Here is a 19026-nt window from a genome sequence, read left to right on the forward strand (position 1 = left end):
TGGCCTTAGGTTGTTGAGCACGTTATAGAACCTACATTGGCAGCCAAGTACCGCTCAAATGTTTTTAGGAACTAACAACCAAGCTTGGCTTGCCAGTATGTTGATAAAGAGAAGTTGTCCTGTATTTCACAAACTAAAATGAGCAGGACTCATGTACTGTTGCTACCCAAGCTAGGTATGGGCCATACGTGCACTGTATCAAATACAAGGAGTAAACAAATCTAGCCTGCAAAAGAGCTTTTGGGCTTTTTATTAGATGCCAGCTGGGCTAGCCTTTTAGTTTGAAAGGGAAATATTTCCTGAGGAACAGGAAAATATAATGGACAGTCAGTGGAATTAGTTGGAAGAAAATTTAAGCTTCCTTAATTAAATGGAGAAATTCTCAGAAGACCATAGAGCAGCTGACCACAGGAAGCTTTTGTAACAGACTTAAGCCTTTCAAACTCAGTGATACACTTAATGAATTACAGGTATATAATACTAAGAAGCCTTTAAGAAGCCTTCTTTAAGAACCTAGCTACATTGATACGTGAATCATTGCCTCGTAAAGCACTGTTTTGACATTGCTGAAGTTTTATTTCAGATGTGGAGAAGAATTAATGCCATCTGATGTCTGCTTTTATTACCATTAAATACAGAGTTTTGAGTCCTCTGCACCTCAGTTCATCAGACACATCATTTCCACACCCATTCAGGATACCTGGAAGATATAATGATCATGTCTGCTGGAAGATGTTGCCCATTGGTGACCTTCACAATATCTCCTACTGCTACCTGTTGAGTCAGGGGCAGGAGTACAGTAGCATGGAAAAGAAAAACAAAGAATTCGCTTGTCTGGAATGTTAGTTCGTTATTTTCTTTCACCCAGTCAAAAGAACAGCATCATGCACAGAACAGCTACAGACAGTGCTTCTGAAAGTCAGAGTACTTTTCACTGCAAGTTTGGAAGTATCAAAGCCTTCCCTTTCCTGAATGCAAAGTAAACATATCTCTGTAGAAAAAACTAGATACACTTTATCAGGAAGCGTGAACTACTGCCACTTAGGTTTAGTTAAAATTACTTCTATAGTCCTGCCATTACCCAAATTTGAGGGTTTTTTTTTTTAACTCTTATTTAATGTACAGAAAGTTTTTTCCTATTAAAAGTTACCTTTAAACTTTACCTTCCTCAAGTTTCAAGAGTTTCTCCTATTCCTTCTCTACACTACTTACCTACCCAGTCATCACTATTCCTCTCCCTTAGCCCTCTCTTCAGATGCACTGCTCGTACTAGTCACTAGCAAGGAGTATCATCTCTACAGATAGACATTAACAGCCAGTTATTCCCTGACCTGTAGTCACTTAAGATGTGCAAAATCCTGACTTCTGAAGTACTGAAGACCGAAGAGATGCCAGCACCTTTAATGGGAGTCACACATGCATGGGAGTTATTCTAAAAAAGACCAAGTACCACTCTCAAAACAGTAAGCCAGGCTTGCCTGATGAGTATGAGGCTGCTCAGCACCAATGCAGTGGTGAGAGTCTGAAATGAGCTTTAAAATATCCCTAACACATTCATTCATAAAAATTTAAAACAGGTGGCATGTTTGAATAGGCAGATGCATTAGACTTACTCTGATCCCACTGAAAACAATTTCCCTACTAAATTCAGCACAAGAAGAGACTGGAAGTCTGCCTTAAACAAGGTAGATATGTAGAACTGTTATTCCGCAACAATAAATGCAAGCCTAGGCAATACGCTGATGCAGGCCAATACAATAAATGATTAAGGGTCTAAGAAAACCAGATTCCAGGTTCAGCTTTGAATATCTCACAATTCAGTGTTCTCACTACAAAAAGGGCATGGAACAGCACAAACATGCATCAGCATTACCCATCAGACTTTCTGGCATTCTCTGGTTTCTACTATAACTTAATACTTCAGCCAGATTAGGTCTCATTTCCTGGAGATTTTAAAACTGTGTACTTTTTCCTCCTTTATTAAATAACAAAGCTAATTTTATCCTTTAAAAGGCATTAAAAGCCACAATTACATCAACACATCCTGAGGGATTTCAGCAAGTTCTAGAAATAAAGCTAAGCAGGTCCTGGCACGGGGCTTCAGAGAACAGGGGTCTCAAGTGCCTGAAGTAGCAGCAGGACTTGTGTTCCTTATTTGAGCAAACAGCTTACTCATTAACCTCAAAATCTAAGAGCTTCTTAGCACAGGTAGCAAAATAAGTCGGTTAGACTTTCAGGGGAGCTACAGCATTGCAGTGAAAGTTACTCTTTTCTATGTGAACTAAATAAAAAAAAAAAATACTGTTAACATCCTAGAGCATATTAACTGCCCAAGCAAAAACACACCAGTTCATTAGGATTTGACTGAAACATGGTACTAGGATTTCAAGATGGGTACTCAGGTGCCTTGCTCAGGGCAGCTTTCACTATTTGCAACAGAAAGGATCCCTCCCACCTCAAGTCACAGGGAATTCTCACATTGCTAGGCCTCTGAACTTATTTTGAAAGAACGATTCTTGAAGACCTTCTACTCCCTCCCACCCCCAATTTTATTTACCTCTTTCCACATAATGTTCTGCCACATCCCATTTCTTAGAACTGGAAAAAAATGTATAAATTCTGATTAGAATAAATAACCAAAATTCAGACAAATCTCAAAACAACTAGAGCAGCAGTAGCAAGCATTGACCAGAATGGCAACTAACACTGATTTGAAGAATCAGTTAGCAATATTCGAGTGAGCAGAGGTTATCTTTATTCGGCAGCGCTGGGTGCATGGGGAATCACTCCACCAAAGTCATGCACCCCGAGGGAACCTTTCAGCCCCCTCTTTATACAAGTCACTCATGTCTATTCATTAACCTTCTGGGAACTCATTAACATATCTCACACCTGGACAATTAGCACATTGCTTTCAAGGACCCAGCACATCTTCAAGTTAACAACATTAACATATCTTGTGCCTGGACAATCTCCTTGAGGAGTTGTCTCTGCGCAGACTCTATTCCTTAGTGGTCATGTTTAAAGCCTGCATCTTCACCATGTTGCATGTACAACAGGAATCCAAGACAAAAGGTCCTTTTAAAGATAACCAACCCAAGGACTTAGCAGTCCGTGCATCCGTCATGTTGTAATAAGGGTCCTTGGACATCTCCTGACTAACTAAACATAGGTGCGTCATCCTTTAGGTAAGTGGACCAGCATTCACTATTCACACACAGCTCAGAAAAGCAGTTTTCAGAAGCTGGGACCACAGCTCTAGGCATGTATATCCGGCAAAGTGAAAGATTCTGCCCCTAATATTTATCATTTTTATCAACTCCTTGGCAACAGCTGGTGACCCGATTTCTTCCTGGCATCATTGCACACTAACCTGCAGATGGGCAGTGCTGTTATTTGCTTGGGAAATCACCTTCCTTAAAATAAGGGCATTACTGGCCACTGCCAATCAGTATCACGAACCATCTTCAGTATGTATGATTTAACCACAGAATTTTTATCTCACCTTTTTTCTTGCATTTTATTATGTTTCAAATCTGACACATCAAACTTCACTGCCATATCAATTGCACTTAGGGCTGAGAATTAGTTGTCAAGCAGACTCAAAGTCCTACTGAAAAGCAAACGTCAGTTCTGGCAGAACGACAATCCTAAAAGCTGAATTTCACATTGAAATTAAAAAGAAAACAAGGTACAACTTACTGGTAGGCAGCAACTTGCCCATTAGCCAGCAGCATGCCCTCGTGGCCAAGAAGGCCAGTGAGACACTAGAGTGTATCAAGAGAAGCATGACCAGCAGGTGGAGGGAGGTTCTCCTGCCCCTCTGCTCTGCCCTGGTGAGGCCACATCTGGAGTGCTGTGTCCGGTTCTGGGCTCCCCAGTTCAAGAGAGGTGGGGAACTACTGGAGAGGGCCCAGCAGAGGGCTACAAAGGTGATGAGGGGACTGGAACATCTCTCTCATGAGGAAAGGCTGAGAGAGCTGGGCCTGTTCAGCCTGGAGAAGACTGAGAGAGGACCTTATTAATGTCTACCAATATCTTAAGGGCAGGTGCCAAGAGGATGGGGCCAGGCTCTTTCCATTAGTGCCCAGTGACAGGACAAGGGGCAACGGGCACAAATTGCACCATGTAAATATGAGGAAGAACCTCTTTACCTTGAGGGTGACAGAGCACTGGAAGAGGCTGCCGAGAGAGGCTGCGGAATCTCCTTCTCTGAAGACATTCAAAACCTGCTTGGACATGACTTTGTGCAACCTGCTCTAGGAGAACCTGCTTTAGCAGGGGGTTGGACCAGATAATCTCCAGAGGTCACTTCAAGCCCTGCCTATTCTGTGTACTGAAGCAGGCCTTGGCTTCTGTGGTGTCCAAGTCCCTATAGTGCTGTCTTAACATACTCATTGGTCACCTACTCTGGAACATGCTTTTCTACCCAAGTAGGTCCTCTAGATGCTTGTACACATACTTAATACTACCCTAGCCTAAAATGTAAGGTTCAAAGTTTATGCCAAATCATTGCGGAGTAGCCAGTCCAGGTCTAGGCACATCAAGTACACCTAAACAAGATCAAACCCTTGAATGAAAGCAGCTGTGGCCAGTTTTCAAATGTCTTCAGAAAGTGTAGTGTGCAACAGCTGAAAGTGGAAGAGGCCAACTCTCTACTTAGAATATGATTTTCTCCTCAGTTCCATGCAACTCAGATATGGTTCATTTATTGAAAGCCATGCCAAATTCCCAAAAGATAGAATTCTACTGAATACAGCCTCAGCCACTCTACTCAGATTAGGCCACTCCACAGACAGGAATGCAAAATTTCTCAGACCAGATCAAAGAAGAAACTCATCTTTTGATTCCTGTCCCCAGGCCCCAAGCTTTGGAGCACTGAATCATGAGATTTAATATTACAGTGGATGAATCACAATCAAGTAAACTATTTAAGAAAAAATAGGTGGGTAGTAACAGAAGTGCTGCTAATGATGTGTCTGAACTGCTGAGCTTCCATCCAAATAAGTATACACATTTTAGGGGAAAAACAGTTTAGCTGCACCCCTTCCTTCCCTGTAAACTGTGCTTGAACTGAGCTTTTCTTAGTTCAGAACTCCAGAGAAGGCCTGAACACAAGATCTCAAGTGAAAGAGCCACATACCTGCAGCCTTGGCTCAACACCCAAACCTCAGAGAGGTATTACAACACTTAGCATCTCCTATGCCTTGCTTTAAACACTTCCTGTTCCACCAGAAAAATCTGGAGACATTTCACCAAACAGTTCACATTGCTTTAAGTGAACTGTCTAGAACACCAAGTTCACGGCACTTGAAGCTACAGAATATCTTCTTTGCATGTGAGCATTGAGCAATTTATATTGTACTTGCTGAAGTTAACTTTACAATTAAAATTAGACAAATTACTGAAGCAACTTGTAACTCATAAGCCCAACATCTGAACGAAGAGCTTCCATTCAGACACAAAACAGTTCATAAATTTTGGGGTTGCAATATTGCACCTTCTGCTCTGCTTAACCCAGTTTTATAGGAGTACTCCAAAGGACAGAGGAAACTCTCTTCTCTAGAATATTATAGGAAGGTAAAATTGGTGAATTATTCATTGTCAAAAGGTATTTGGTTAAAGTAACAAAGAACAAGTACCTAAAAAGACTGCTCCTACCCAAAACACTGTTTCTATATAAACCTTTTATCTAAGAATTCCTAAGACTAAAACCAGTACATTGATACTCTAGATCTAGGACTTAACGCTGTCACTCACATCCAGGCACACAGGGCCATTTAATGTGCTGCTCCTGAAGGGCAAGCATTTCCCATCAGTCTTGTGCAACAATGTGCTAGCCCTGTGCTTGTTTTCTATTCAAGGGCATCCCATACAGTATTAAATGCTCATAGCTTACTCTATATTTTGACATTGAGAGGATCAATGCATCAGAACAGTTATTACTGAGCTCTCTATAACTATGCAATATGCTGCTCAGAGGCTTCACTTGGGATTAAACTTAGTCTGCTTCCCAGCTTCAATGTCACCTCCACATATACCATGTGAAGCCATCGAAGACATGAAACACTATCTCAAAGCCTAACATGCTCCAGCTCCTAATGCAGATGTACAGGGCTCACCTCGAGCAGAACTTATTTATGTTTCCTCCAAAAGTAATTTAATTCCTATGTACCAAAGCCACTCTGCAAAGCAAACCAGTGTTTTCAGTGGTAAACTTAATATAAGAAACATGCTTTGAAGATACACTACTGCTCCAAAAACTATGAAGATAAATGCAAAGCCTACACACATGCTACTGAAGCAAGCATCTGCTCATCGCAGGCAGAGTTCAAAACACCACCAAGCAGCCCGTAGATGTCTACTGAGCAAGCTGGACTGCCATCTGTACTGACTGCATTGACTAGACCTCACTCACCTTTAAGAGCAACTTCAAGGCACACAGAGAATCTAAATCTAATTCATCTCAATCCCACCGTGAACTTAAATTAGCCTTTCATTCTCATAATACAAGTCCAAAGAGTAAGCCTCTTTAGCCTTCCTCATATTCCTCAAGTATCTTTTTGAAAATTATAGAGTATTCAAATGTAAAAAATAAAAGCTGAACTAAATTTTAAGTGCTAAGATCCACCCAGCTCCATAAAAAGACCTTGCTTTCTTGTAAGTTGTCTCTCCACAATTACTGTGATAAACTTCCTTCGAAGTGTTCGTTAGCACACGTTCTGTAACTACAAAGGAATCCGTGACCTTTGAAAGAGCAGTCTTTCATACTACCTACAACTAGGCCTGCTGTGCTACAGGTAACTGCTGATTTCTCTTGACTAATAAATAGTGCTCTTGCACTTGAAATACCTTCCCAGACCTCTTGTAGAGAAATAATTTTTAAGGACTAGTAAAGCAACACTTTTTGTGGTTCATTCATATGCAATCTCAATGATCAACAACTTCTCAGGCACAAAGGAAAAACCTCACTGAAAATAACAGGCATTATATTTGCTGGACTAACTGAAGCATGGAGCTAGCAAGTTGTTTGGTTCCCCGTGTTCCTGTAAGTGTTTCTCTAGCTGTTTTAACACTCAAACATGTTTGTGAGGAAGGCACTCTACTTCAGAGGTCAAGTCCCTGTGTTTTCCATTTCACCTGCAGACCTCCACGCAGGAGCAGCAGAGCAGTGTCCAGCACAGGAACATGGAGACCCTGTGACTGGAGGCCAGACTGATTACAGCACAGCCATCAGCAAACTCCTCAGTGCCTTCTGCAGAAGTTTTCAGTTAAGGGAGATCAAGTGAAAATTATGTCTTCAGGTATTCAGTGCCAAGTGGTGTCAATAAATTAAGGATGCATGTAGGCATTCAGAGGAAGTCAGCATTAAATTCTCTTTCAGTCACACTTCAGGAAAGCAAACCCACAAAACCCACAGTGCTCCTGTATTTTAAGGGCAGCAGCATTTACAGAAATGACTAGAAATTCCTTTGACACCAATTTTTAGTGTTTCAAGGGTTTTGGAGCTTCGTTTTGGTTGTGGTTTTTTTTTTTTTTTTAGAATAGTTAGGATACAGTTTGGTAGGGAAGAAAATTGCTTGCTTTTCTTGGAGGAGCTGAGAATTGTGTAACTTTGGACAACCTTGAAATTGCAGGAAGTCTAATAACACCCCCCATGCCTCACCCTCAAATATTCCACTATGCCCATCAGTCTGAAACATCTCATAAAATAAAATCATAACACTAACTACCTAGTCTGAAAAGACACGCATTCCCCACCATCACGACTGTTACGTAATAGAATTGCTCCAAATTAAGTGTTCCAGTATGGTATTCACTATTTGCACTTTAAATATTTAGGTTAAAGACTGAACAGTCTTACCTATAGTTTTCTTTTTATTCACTGCACTGTCTGCCTTATGCCTTTTCTGCAAGGAAACAAAACATTTCATTACACTTCATTATAGCTTCCAAAACCATTAGAGCTAGGAACAGGACAAACTGCAAGATGATACATAGGCTCATTTTTGCCTTAGTTTTTATTTTCTTTTTAAGAAGCCACACAGATCATCTAAATTCAGATGTTTTTTCAAGAATATAATGTAACCTCGAAGTGAGGCCCAAACCTGGATCAACTAAGTCTCCAAAAGTTTTTTTGGAAAAAAAAAAAACACTAAACAAAACAAAAAGAACAATGAGGAACAGTGTATTTAGACAACAGCTGCACTATACATATGTGCTGTTTGTTTAGACTGACTTTAAATTATTTTATTCAGCAGAACCTTGTTAAGCAGGAAGACCACTACTATAAGCAGTACCCAAGCGAATTAGTGCACATTTTCTCCAGATCCGTTTGCTCTATGCTGAAGTTGCTTCCCCCACCCTGCCACCTGGAAAACCAACTGAAAAGGCCATGTATCTGTCAAGAGTCCACAGTGTCTTTCCAAGCCTGGCCTTTCCAATAAAACCATGAATAAACACACTGTTTCCTTGTTCACCATCTATGATGAAAATCCTTGCTTTACTTTGGTGTGCCTCAGAAATTCTAGTCAAGTTCAGAGCTTTCAAATTCAAGAGGTTATTTTGTTGCTGCTCAGCAATGACTCAATAGACTTCAGAGATGCATAGCTTTGTGGCATTTTGTGGCACTTGGTCTTTAGCACAGCAACTCATAATCATACTCACATAATCTTCTATGATTTCTTTGATGCCAGCAACTGTTAAAATAAATAGCAATGGCACCAAGGTGGTGTATCTTCCTGTTGGAGAGACATCTGGAATTTGCTGTGAACAGAAGAAGAAGATACATATTTTATATTTGTATTTATAACTAGTTTCTAGCTAGTTTAGAACTTTATGCAAAGCTCTCAGAACACAGAGCTTTCTTATTTATGCCTGAACAACATCCTATTTCAGTGGGCAAACTACCCTAAGCTCTCAGTAGGTTTGAATAAAGTACTACAATGAAGTCAGGAGATGAAATTGTTATACATACCTTTTATTCTATTTTTTCTCTCTTCAGAAGAGAAGCATTAAAATTATCAACTCACCTGGAAGCAGTGATAATCTGGACTATCTAAACAGTCGGCAGTTTCACAAGAAACCACACATTTTTCTCAGTATGGTCGATAGCTCATACTGCTTCTGGGTTTTCTTAATAATAACAGCTTGATTTTACAGAGTACATTGAAAAAGGCTATAAGTTGCCTTCTAATTTCAATTACAAAAAGGTACATATCTCATTAATTAAATAAGAGACTATCAAAACATGTCTAAGAATTTCTTTGCAGTTCAGCATAACAACTGCAACAAGTTCTACTGCATTACAATTTAACTTTATAATCAAGGCAAACCAGTAAAACAATACCTGCAGTAAGGCAATGAAGAGGAAGAATGCATTTGCAGCTTTTCTTATCTGCTCATACAGGAATCGAGGTAGAAATGTAACCACACTGTACTTGGCTGTGCTGCAAGTTAGAAAAAAATTTTAGTACTGCATCAAATACCGTACAGGGATTATGACCAACAAGTTTCAAGTAGGCTTCTACAAGCCAGCATTAGAAAACAGTTCAAAAAAACCACACAATAAAGGCATACATAGAATACAGAGAAATTAAGCTACCCATGTTATGAGGAAGAGCTTTACTAAACGAAAGAGGTAGAAGACAGAACCAGAAGGCTGGCAGTCCCACTTGAATCCTGGTACCTTTATTACTAGATGAGCTATCAGATAATTTACTATCCACCCAAACTTCAGCACTGTGAACAGTCAACCTTTCACCTCAGTTCCAAGCACCTGATCAAGTGCTTACCCCTCATCAAACCACGGAATTTAAGCATTGGGAAAGACAGAGTTAAATATGGGAGAAATGAGAAAATCTGTAGTGCCATCTTTAAAATGCCCCATTTCCCATTTCAGAACCACCAAGTTCTCAGTTATAAATATACCTCCAGAAAAAGATGCACTTTTTCCGATTCATCTTTTCTGGCTATTTTTCTTAAGTAGTTACATTACTATTTCTTCTGCCTTAAATCAAAAGTATACTGCACATTAATTTAAGTAATCTCTTGTCCTTTTCATATTTAACCCATGATGGGCATGAATACAACTTCATGTAAAAACTGTCCAAGACGACAACATGATTTAGGTATTCATTTTTAAAATTAAGTCATGTGCTATCAAAATTTACTGAAACTAACCTATAAGAGATTAAAACTCTTCATCTTGCAAAGTTCTTGCTCTCTGAACACATTAGTAACTACTCAGTTATCCTACATGCCTCTTTGAGACAATGCAAGTAAACTCACCATGCTGCAGAACCTGCCTGAGCTGTATCAGTGACCAAGTCTACCCAGCACCACACAGTGCTGCATTATATGGGGGAAAAAATATTTTTAGAGTACCAAGAGCAACTCTGCCCTACTTTGCCCCTTGAATTAGCAAAGCACCTTCCCCCACTGTAAACTACCAGGCATCAGCAAGACTTGCAGTTTTAAGAACTGAGTGTTCAAAGCTGTAGGTCAGGTGTCTTTCCTCCAGACACTGAATGTAGGCTTTGCGAGAGCCAGACAACCTGTGACAGGAGTTCTGCTTGTGTTTCAGGGGCATCATTTTTTTTTTGAGGTTTCTGGGGGACAGTTGGGATTTGGGGTTGTTTTTTTTTGTTGCTGCTGTTTTGTTTGTTTTAAAATAGTCTTGTATTTCCAAGGAACTGCAAACCCTAGATAATCCTTTCAAGGAAGAAGAAAAATTATTTGCTGAAGCACTAACAACTTCACTCCACAAACACAGGCAAAATGCTGTTTTACTCAAGTATCACATGTCCAGAGCACCTTTCCATTAAGCCTGGTTCTCCATGTGAAACATTTTTCCGATTCATTCCACCAATAAGTCTTCCAGATCAACTGAAGCGCACGGCATAACTATTCCCAAATCGTGAAGGACTAGTATAATCAAATGTTTTATCTACATGATCTGCTTCTCACAATTGACTGCTACGCATAGAAGTCCTACTACACCCTTGATCCACAGGTCATTTCAGTGGAGCTCTTTTATATTTATCTTTATATGTACAAGGTTAGATAACTGCATTCTTCCAGATCACTATTTGCTTTAACCATTTTGTTCTCCCTCTCATCTTCCCCATCCCCAGCTCTAAGCCGTCTAATGAGATATTGCTGTGTATTCCGCAATGGAACAGTAACAAGCTACAGCGTGGCACTATTTGTAATACAAAACTCTAGTTTAGACACTAGAACAGAATCACTGGGGCAAATTAAACGAAACAATCAATTAATAAACAATTAAGACCCCATCCTATCACCTAGTTTCCTCTTCAAGCAACTAAAAGGCCTAAAAGATTTGTTGCAAATCACTTCAACTGGATCTCTAAAGAAGGCAACATGACAGCACTACAGCCTATAGACATTCTGTTGCTACTGCTGCTCAGTAGAATCACATAGTCAAATACACAATGTGGTTATTTCACAGAAATCTCAGGTGGTCTGACTTTGACAGATTCATCACACCAACTAAGCCAACTGAGTGAAAACATGCATCCAGGTTTAAACTATGTAACATAGTACATTTTTTGTATAAATGAAGATGCTATTAATTTCTTCCAGCTCTAGGTACTTTACTGTTTTAATCCATATTTGCTTGGTCTCATGTCTAACAACCTTCTTTTAATACAGAACATAATTAAAACACACGTGTCTCCGAAGTACCTTGTGACATAAAAAAATATGGGTTAATCAAATTAACTTGTAGGTCTAAGTTAACTCTCCAAGCAATATTAATTAAAAACCAAGCACTGAGACTTTTACATCAACACAGTGTTTCTGTGGATACAGAATTGCTATGACCATATTCAAGCAAGAATTTGTCTGACTGGATTCAAAAAACATTCTACCATTTACCAACTCTACAGCTAACTAGTCCAAACAATACTCTAATGATTATGTTAATGCCAACACAACAAGGCTCTTTTGTATGAGCTTTATACATACTAAGTCACACTATTTTGTTGGTTAAGTAACATGACAAATGCCTACAGAAAACAGGTACAGTCAAATTACAGGGACACATTCAGCTGTTACCATGAAAAGCAGGGACAGTAATCATGTGTACATATAAAAGCAGGTGCATGTTATAATTAAAAAGAAAGCTTCTTATAAAAGCTAACTCATACTCCAAGCTGGGCAGATGTACTCTATAAATTTGGCTCTGATGAACAGCTCTCTAAAGGACAAATACAACCCCTACAAATAAAAAAAAAAGGCTCTGTGCTCCCTCCCAACTGACAGATGCATGGTAAATGACTTAAGAATAATCAAAGCTCGGAAAGAAGTTAAAAGCCACAGCTGAACAAGTAGAAAACTCAGGCAGCTCACTCATAGCTCAAGTTTTATTCCTAAAAATTAGTATCTGATCAGGTTAGCCTTCTGACTAGCCCCTGTCAGAGCCATCTTATCTTCAAAGTGCCTGGTACCCAACTCCAAGAACAGGGTCTGCAGCTCAGAACCAGCTGTGGCAAGGGGAAAATGGGAGCACATACAAAAAACAAAAACTTTTTTCCTTAAGCAATAGCTGTTACCTATGCAAGCCTTACTTAACTACACAAATTTGATGTTTAAACAAGTGAGCAAACATTAGCAAAGATGCCACCTCTATACCTGCAACTTAATGTAAGTCATATTTCAAGTTACACCATCAAACCCTGTTTAACACATTAATTTGGATACACATCAGTTCAGCTGAAAGAGTCTGGCCCTACTGTTTCTAGGGCAATACAGAGATTTTTCCAAAAGCAACCACTGCATAATTTGAAAAAGTTAGTGTTATTCATGTATCTTAACTCACTACTGTGTTACTAAAGTAGCGTGGATTAGTTATTTTGCTAACAGACAACTTAAAAGTAGCAAACAGTGCACTGAGAAACTCAGTAGTAGTTTTCCAGTATAGTTCCTCCATTTATTAATGTGGAATTTTTGCATGACAACCCCCATAGCTACCATTTTCCCTGCTTCCCTAAAACTTTTCATAAAGTCAAGTTTTACTTTATTGAATCATCCTTGAAGAGGCAAAGGCTGCCAGCAAGAGACAGAAAGGTTACTTAACTGAGAATTCTGTGTGCTGGCAATGTGCAACTGGACACAGCTCTACATTTTCCCTGTCAGCCATCTAAAGTACTTCCACCCCTTCATTGAGAATTTAGACTGGCAACTGAGATGAACTTCATCTTCAGGCTAATCATAATAAACAAAACAGGACCTCCTTGAGACACAAGGGGTGTCATTTCCAGGGGTGATAAATACAAAGTGTCCTTTCTTAGGCAGCGTTCACACACAGCTATGCATTTCACAGTTCATCCATTTGAAAGACTCTCAAATCTAGGAGCTGAAGAATGAGTATTGTTTGATGTTCAGTTCACATTAAGTGTTAATAAGAAAGCCAGGCATGGACATATGAACCACAGCAGAGGGGTTGGGTAATTAAAGTGAATGTTAAGGACTTGAACTCTTCTCTCAAACAGGCCATTAACATGTACATTTACATTCTCTCCATTATCATGTACAAAAAGATCAGATGCCCTGTAACAGAGAAGGGAAAAAAAAAGTAAGAAAACCAAGATGATCTGCTTGAATTAAGGACTCTAATACTGTCTTCCATGTAAGAGTGTGTGCACATTAAGGTCCTGCAGGCACGTGACCCTTCCTTTAATGGCAAGATTGGTATCATCTTGAGAGGTTCTGCTGCAGCTCTCAAAACACAGCAGCTGCATGAACACAAACTATCTCCAGACAGTCACCATCACTGTAGGACAGCAGTAAGCTTTACATATATCAAGTGTTAACTATGTTAACACAAAAACCAACACACAATTAATTATTACACTGGGTACAGAGATAGTTTATTCATAGGAACATCCCACCAACAAAGGTGCCAAGCACAATACTGGTTACATTGTTAAAAAAATCCCAGTGTCACAAGGTTTTCAGCAGTTGCATGCTTATGACAACTAAAGACCATTACCTCCTTGCACATGTGGAAGACTATTTTAATCATGAAGCTCACTAAGACGACATAAAAATCAACTGTGTTCTTCAGGGAATTTGTAAACATTATGAAGGGCTTATAAAGGAACAAGTACTTATATGCCTGTGCAATGACTATTGATAGGCTGGAAACTACGTCCTAAGCAGTGTTGGTTTGTTATAGCAGGCAGCAATTTCTGCCTGAACCAATGCAGCCCCCAATTTAAGAGCCTCAGCCTGTCAGATGACTCCTTGAGACTACAGCTGCTGCAGAGGAAAACTCCAGCCAGTAAGGATTTCACTGCTCTGTATGTGGCCTGTATGTTTCCAGTGGCTAAGAAAAGGATATGTGATGCTTAAATACTCTAGACAGTTTGAGTCAGACTCTGAGCTCAGGTCAGAATAGAAATTTAGGAGGAACACAACTTGTCTTGCACAGAATCAAGTGCAAGACTTGAATGCTACAAGATATTGTTGCTTTAAGCTTTCCAGAGCAAGGCAAAGAACCAAGAGCCATCCCATTACCGTTTCGGTCTCTCAGCTCTGGAGCAACCACTGTCCATAGTCCAAGTGCCTGTTTTGTTTCCCTTTCCCTGCACTTCCCTACAGTTTCTCCATAATCACAATGTTATCTTACACATACGATGTTATCTATTGTCAAGGCAGGTTATAAGTTCATTTAAAGGACATTCTTCTGCCTTGTCACCAAAATATCCAACTCAAAGATTTCCCAGAGCTCCAGCAATAATGTAGCAGAAGGATAAATCTGTTGTCCTAAATTATCCACACAGACAATGAAACTTGCTGTGAGCATTCAAATATATTACAATTAATGCATTTGAACTTTGGCAGAAAACGCTTCTAGCAGGTTCAAACTGCAGTGCCCAGTAACTTGTAAAAACTCTTATCAGTGGGACAGTTTTCATCGAGGACTTCACTACTTCCTCATATTTCTTAGTGCAAGGATTCCTTCATTTATAGGATGGGCTCCCACCAAAAGCAACTCAGGGCACCACACTGCATGTTTGGAAGATTACTCCTTCCCCTTCTTTCTAACAGGAAAAACTGATCATGCTTTAGAATCTCAGAGCCCTCTTTTCTCAAGTCATATGATTTGGGGAGAAAAAGACTGTTTCATATAGATTTAAAAGACTCAGGACACATCAAGACAGCCTACTAACTACCCTGCAGGTCAAGTTCCATTAGAATTTTTCTGTGGGCCAGAATGGTTTGTCTGCTGTAATGACACACTGAAGCTCTTCTGAAGAAAAGTTTACTTCAAGTTATATTCAAGACCTCATATGTCACCAAATGAAAAAAAGAAAGAAGTATGTAGCTGTCAGCTAGACAACCAGTCACTGAGGTTTAGAAGTGTTTTACACAAGGTGAAATCTAAATTAGTACAGACTTCTCAAATCTGTTCTTATATCATTATTTTATAACAATGCACATTATCAGTGTTCTATCCTTATCGTGGTTTAACCCCAGCCGGCAACCAAGCACCACGCAAAAAGGACTGCTGGAGCTACTCACTCACTCCCCCTCACCAAGAGGAATGTGGAAGAGAATCTGAAAGGAATGTAAAACTCAAGGGTTGAAATAAGAACAGTTTAATAGGTAAAGCAAAAGCCGTGCACGCAAGCAAAGCAAAACAAGGAATCCATTCCCCACTGCCCATGGGCAGGCAGGTATTCGACCATCTCCAAGACAGCAGGGCTCCATCACATGGTTACTTGGGAAGACAATTGCACAACATGTCCGCCTCCTTCCACCAGTTTATACACTCAGCATGACATCCCATGGTATGGAATACTTCTTTGGCCAGTTCAGGTCACCTGTCCTGGCTGTGTCCCCTCCAGACCTCTTGGGCAGGGCCCAAGGAACTGAAAAATCCTTGATTTAGTATCAACATCACCCAGCAACAGCTAAGAACATCAGTGACCTATGAACACTGTTCTCACATCAGAGCCAAAACACAGCACTGTACCAGCTACTAAGAAGAGAACTAACTATCCCAGCTGAAACCAGGACAGTCCTACACCAAAACCTAATGAAAAGACAAGGTGTTAAAGTGCAGTATTCTCTGATTACCATTGCTTCTGCTGGCAAGCTGTGTTACCTGCCATCATGTACAAGTTGCATTTCAGGAATAAGATGTTCAGGCTGACAAACCCAGCTTGGCTAAGCGAGTTACCTCAGAAGCTGCATCAGCAACAAGTTTTATCTTCAAGTGCTTCAGTTTGGTTGTTATCTTTCTATAGACCATTGTTACGACAAAAGTACATGAGAAAGCATTATGAAGTATTGTCCACAGAAACGTAACAGTCTGACTACCCTCTAGTCAGTAAGATTGACTCCTGACTGTGTGTAAGGATTTTTCACAATTTCTAACCTACATTTTCTTATGCCAAATTGCCCCACTTCTGCCATACATAGGAAGTGAAAGACCACAAACATAGTGTAATTGATGTTGCCGGAGCAAGTATTACTTCCATTACAAAGACCTCCTACAGTAGTGCTCATGGCAGTCTTAACACAGAGCAGACGTTAACACAACTGCTTACGCTCAGATTAACCTAAAAACAAGACCTCATGGTCACATTTAATAGAAGCGATAGCATTTCTGCTTCCAAATCCTGCACCCTGGAGGCCTTTCCATTTGTTCTCTATTCATGCAATCTCTACAGAAAGGGGAACAGACTCCTGGCTACTTTTCAGTAACAAATACATTTGACAAAGACTGTTTATAAACAGCACAAAGCTCTGTAGGCATGATATTGTTTCAGCATTCTCTGCTATTGTCAGGTCATTGTTATAGAAACATGCCCTTGTTTTTCAGTAGCCCTGCTGGCAAGTACAACTCACAATAGATCTGACTGGAACAGTTAACCTAGAAATACTACTGTCTAATAAAGGAAGTTTAGTACAATATTTAGTTACTGTGCAAACCCAAAATAGGCTTCAAAATAAATACATAGCATTGATATGAAGATGGCTGAAAAAAATACCAAAAAAATGTCACCTAAGTTAGCACTCAGGCTCTTAGACAGCTAGCTAAGTTCAGCTTCAAAGCCATTACTTAATTCCAAGTGTCACTCAACTTCAGCAGCTATTGTTCTAGTGACAAGCAGGGGGATAGTAGAAGAAACTTATATTTACATTTCTCTCTCAACTGACCAAATATGTTTACTGTCCACAGAAAACAAATTGAAAGCAGTTATTACAGATCCTGAGCTTACTGAGGTCAACTTAAGACAATTTCTTACACTAACCTTTCCTACAGGCCACCAGTAGGACAGGTGAGGTCTGTAGCACTGAGCAGAAGGCCACACACACAACTCAACAGCAAGAGACTTCAGAAAGTGTGATTTATTGTACATGCCACTGCTAAGTTCTGTAAAGACACCTGCTTTGATTCCAAACTACACAAAAAATCACCAAAAATATTTAGTCTCTTCCTGTTCACTTATTTCTCTGGACAGGGATCACCAACAGTGGACAAATAAGTAGAAATGCAGAGTCAGAAAGGAATACACACTACTGAATATAGGTCAATATTTATTCAACAAATATGGGGGAAAGTAGCTTTGTTTGCATGAAGTCAAACTGCATTTAAACATTGGCTCCAGTGTCCGATAGTGACTTGATCTAAACACACACAACCCACACACCACAAGAGGAAAAAGATCCAGTTTAATTCCCCTGCTCTGTTGCTACTGGTGGTATATGAAATCCATCACTATTCAAAAAAAACCAAAAAAAACCACACACACACACCTGCAGCATGCCAGAGAGCTCAGCATGCAACAAATAGAAGGGCACTAGAACTCTCACATTGCTGGTTTTTCTTTATCCAAACATTTTCACCTAGGCAAAACAACAATTTAACTGTCCAGGGGCTCTGGCTCTAGGCATAAGACCAAAGATGCAACAACTTCAGATACATTGGCACAATCTGGAAACATATCAACACCAAACATACAATACCACTTACTTTCAGTGATTTTTAACACCTAAAATAATTCTTCTATAGCTGTAGCCAAGCCTTTTTCATTTTAATAGGTTACAGTATCAGCAACAGCGGCACTCTGTGGGAAAAAATCAGGTTTTGCTTATTTACAAGAAGTATGTAACATCTGAGTATTTCTTTTCAGTTAATAAAAGTATCTGCCTAGAACTGAAGAGAGTTAAAAGGATTAGTGTAATATATGATTAGACTTGCACCATCCAGAATATAATACTACATCCCTTCTTTGAAGAATTCCAAGTGCTTTTCTTCAGTCAGGCAAGTAATCTGTTCACATAATAAAAATACTTCCAAATGCAATACAAACACTAGTACAAGTGGCCACAGTGTCTGAACCCTACCAAAAATAAATTGAACACACGTAGGGGCAGTCTTACCTAAAGAGCAAAGGTACATTTAAGTACAAGAGGAATGTTGGTCTAAGTTTGTTTACTGCAGATAAATGCACCTGCATATAGCAGACTACCATTCACACTTGCAACTGCAGATCCTAGTGAACACTGTTTGGGATATTCATGTACAACAGTCAATAACCGGGTAGTGACACCAGCAACTCCTGTTTCAGCAGCAGGGACTCATTAAGCACCAGTGAGAACCTCCCCACACATTCAAAAAGCATTAACACCTCCAAAACACAAGTGGCTTCTACAGTACCTGTTTACAAGCCAAGAAAGCAATGCCCTTTGCTTCATGTAATGCAACATACTTCTGAAATTAAAGTAGAATTCAGACTGTGACTACAATTTTGTCACCAGCAAGCATCCTGCAGACACTGATGGGACAGTCTGGGACTACAGATAAATAACAGCCTGTTTAACAAAGGACTTGAGGTACTACTAGAAGCCTCATTACAGTCTTCAGTGTTAATTCCTAGTGGTGGGGCTTCTGCCTTACAAAACAGTAAATCAGTTCTCACCAGTCTACTTCAGTTTTAAGATCCTGTACAGTTTTCAATTGGAACGCTGAAGGTTTTTTTGCTT

General features: G+C 39.7%; 1 protein-coding gene across 5 annotated transcripts in view; it reads right to left on the bottom strand.

Moving 5' to 3' along the window:
- Positions 1-19026, bottom strand: part of ATP8A2 (ATPase phospholipid transporting 8A2) — a 350007-nt gene that overhangs the window by 284348 nt on the left and 46633 nt on the right. For 4 of the 5 annotated variants that reach the window (XR_005102732.1, XM_037377817.1, XM_037377818.1 and 1 more), the window contains exons 3-7: positions 9350-9449; positions 8668-8766; positions 7865-7910; positions 2558-2598; positions 701-774 (exon numbers count right to left, since the gene is read on the bottom strand). Coding sequence is in view for 4 of the 5 variants with exons in the window: in XM_037377817.1 (XP_037233714.1) it covers positions 701-774; positions 2558-2598; positions 7865-7910; positions 8668-8766; positions 9350-9449 (360 nt within the window). In the remaining variant the exon portion in view is untranslated. Of the gene's footprint in view, positions 1-700; positions 775-2557; positions 2599-7864; positions 7911-8667; positions 8767-9349; positions 9450-19026 lie in introns of those variants that run through there. The other variant, XM_037377820.1, reaches the window with a different exon arrangement.

This window comes from Falco rusticolus, chromosome 2 (assembly GCF_015220075.1).
Source record: "Falco rusticolus isolate bFalRus1 chromosome 2, bFalRus1.pri, whole genome shotgun sequence".
Classification (NCBI taxonomy): domain Eukaryota; kingdom Metazoa; phylum Chordata; class Aves; order Falconiformes; family Falconidae; genus Falco; species Falco rusticolus.